At 45.5% G+C, this 3,089-nt stretch overlaps 1 protein-coding gene across 1 annotated transcript; it reads left to right on the forward strand.

Annotated features, from left to right (window-relative positions):
- The first annotated feature begins 941 nt into the window (after positions 1-941).
- Positions 942-2,644, forward strand: LOC138867836 (clumping factor B-like). The gene is made up of 3 exons (XM_070144653.1): positions 942-959; positions 1,786-2,115; positions 2,309-2,644. The coding sequence occupies exons 1-3, from the start codon at positions 942-944 to the stop codon at positions 2,642-2,644; spliced, it is 684 nt and encodes a 227-aa protein (XP_070000754.1).
- The last annotated feature ends 445 nt before the right edge of the window (positions 2,645-3,089 follow it).

Here is a 3,089-nt window from a genome sequence, read left to right on the forward strand (position 1 = left end):
ACATATACATTTTCCTATCTAACTATTTGATTCATATACATTTATCTATGTATCTGATACATATACATTTATATGTCTGTTTCTATGTACACGCAGGTCCGTATAAGGAATATTACAATCAGGCCATAACACATGGTTTTGACAAACTGAATGAGAAATTCTCTCTTATCTATCTCTCCTCTGGCCCTCTCTGCCTCTTCACTTTCGAATATATGCTTTCGCTCATCATTGTCTCTCTCTCATCTCTCTCTTCTCTCTCTCTCTCTCTCTCTCTCTCTCTCTCTCTCTCCTCCCCTCTCTCTGCCTCTCCCTCTCTCGCCTCCCCCTAAAACGATTGAAGAAGAAAAGAAAAAATTATAAATTACTAAATTGAATGACAAGGATAAGAAAGATGAAAAAAAATAAAATTTAATATTACAAAGAAGAGCAAAATAGAAACAAAAAGAATAACAAAATAGGATCATATATAAAAAGACAATAATAAAGATGCCCCATAACTGAAAAGAAGGAGTTCTTACTCTTTCTCTCTAACACACCTATCTGCCCTCTCCTACACTTCTCTTGTATCTCTCACAAATGTCCTCTGCCCCTCCATTTTCTCTCTATCTCATACTTTAGAAAAGGAATAACTAAGGAAGATATAGAGCATACAACAACTTTATAGATTGCTGATTTACTCTATAGTTCAAATTTTCATTCTTCTATGATCTATTAATTAATTGTTGTGTTTAATTATTATTATTATTATTATTTATTTATTATTATTAACAACTTATCATTATTATTATTATTAATGTATTGTTATTATTAATTATTTCATTATCATTATTGTCACTTATAACATTATTATTATTGTTATCATTTATCATATCTCTCATGAAACATAATAAACAAGATGAAAGTAGATAAAACAATAGTGACAAAAAATACAAAAGTTCGAGATGACAAGTATGCATGAGGTGAAATCCAAATGAAATTTTCTTTACTGGGGAGAACATTTACAAAAATTGTAAAAGAATATAAGAAAACTATTACAGCAAACAAAGAAACAGAAAGATGTTTTTCCGAAAATAAATAGAGAAAGACTGAAAATCAGATTTTACATGATGGATGTCATTTGCCGGGAATCGATCTCAGCATCTCCAGGGCGGGGACGGCGACTCTGTATATTTTTACCAAGGTGGCCGTTCATATTCTCACGGAAATATTCTCCATTAACAACACCAGATTCTATTTTACGGACACTCTTTAAGAAATTATATGGTTTTTTTCTCTTTTCTTCTTCGTTCTCTCTCATACGTTTATTATTTGGTAGTGATTACCTGTTTCTTAATCCATTGTGTATATAAATACATGCATCAAATTTTTATGCAATTTTAGTAGTAAATCATACTTATAATCGATATTAAATAACAAAAACTTTATACGATTATAATTGACATTATTAAGTTTTTATAATTATATTATCTATAAGCGTACTGCTAATATAGATGTACGGGAAGGGGAGGGACAAAGAGAGAGAGAGATAGATAGATACATAGAGAAAGAGAGGGAGGTGGGGGAAGTAAGAAAAAAGAAGAAAGAAAAACAGTACAGAGAGAGAGAGAGAGAGAGAGAGAGAGAGAGAGAGAGAGAGAGAGAGAGAGAGAGAGAGAGACAGACAAGACAGAGAAGAGAGAGACAGAGACAGAAGAATGAGACGCAGAGACAGCGACGGCGACAACGACATAATGACCAATGACTTTCTAACGACAGTGACAACGACGGCGATGTGACTGGCGACAGCAGCGGCGAAACGGCGAACCGGCGCGACAGCGACAGCGACATGGCGACAGCGACAGCCACAGCGACAGCGACGGCGACAGCGACAACGGCAGCGACAGCGACAGCGACAGCGACGGCGACAGCGACAGCGACAGCGACAGCGACCGCGACAGCGACAGCGACAGCGACAGCGACAGCGACAGCGTTGGCGCGGTCAGCGTGGCGACCAGCGACGGCGACAGCGACAGCGATGGCGACGGCGATAGCGACGAGCGACGTGACAGCGACAGCGGCATCGGCGACCAACGACAACGTGCGGCGACGGCGCCAGCAGCGACAGCGACAGCGATGGCGACAGCGACAGCGACGCGGCGAAAGTGACAGCGACAACGCGACAGCGATACAGCGACAGCAGCAGCGACAGCAGCAGCGACAGCAGCAGCGACAGCGACAGCGACAGCGACAGCGACAGCGACAGCGACAGCGACAGCGACAGCGACAGCGACAGCGACAGCGACAGCGACAGCGACAGCGACAGCGACAGCGACAGCGACAGCGACAGCGACAGCGACAGCGACAGCGACAGCGACAGCGACAGCGACAGCGACAGCGACAACGGGTAACGACGCTGGCGACAGCGCTGGCGACAGCGACAGCGACAGCGACAGCGACGGCGACGTTACCTGGCGGCAGCAGGCAACGAACTGTGGCGACGGCGACAGCGACAGCGGCCTGGCGGCGACCGGCGAGCAGCGACAGCGACGACGGCGACAGCGACAGCGACAGCGACAGCGACAGCGACAGCGACAGCGACAGCAGCCAGCGAACCGGCGAACAGCGACAGCAACAGCGACAGCGACAGCGACCGGCGCGACAATGACAGCGACAGCGACAGCGACAACGACGAGACAACGACAGCGGCGGCGACCGAAAGACAGAGACCGGAACGAGACGAGGACTAGAGAGACAGAGACAGGACAGAACGAGACAGAGACAGGGATGAACGCAGAGACAGGAACTTTAAGGAGACAGAGACAGGCCTGCCAGAGGACGGAGATGAACACCAGAGACAGAGACAGACACAGAGACAGACACAGAGACAGAGACAGACACAGAGACAGAGACAGACACAGAGACAGAGACAGACACAGAGACAGAGACAGACACAGAGACAGAGACAGACACAGAGACAGACAGACACAGAGACAGACAGACACAGAGACAGACAGACACAGAGACAGACAGACACAGAGACAGACACAGAGACAGACAGAGACAGACAGAGACAGACAGAAAGAGAGAATGAGACAGACAGAAAGAGAGAA

Source organism: Penaeus vannamei, chromosome 32 (assembly GCF_042767895.1).
Source record: "Penaeus vannamei isolate JL-2024 chromosome 32, ASM4276789v1, whole genome shotgun sequence".
NCBI classification, from domain to species: Eukaryota; Metazoa; Arthropoda; class Malacostraca; order Decapoda; family Penaeidae; genus Penaeus; species Penaeus vannamei.

Coding starts and splice junctions, on each gene's coding strand:
- LOC138867836 (XM_070144653.1), top strand. Junction 2,116..2,308: donor CAGCGACAGCGACAGCGATG/GCGACAGCGACA, acceptor CGACAGCGACAG/CGACAGCGACAGCGACAGCG.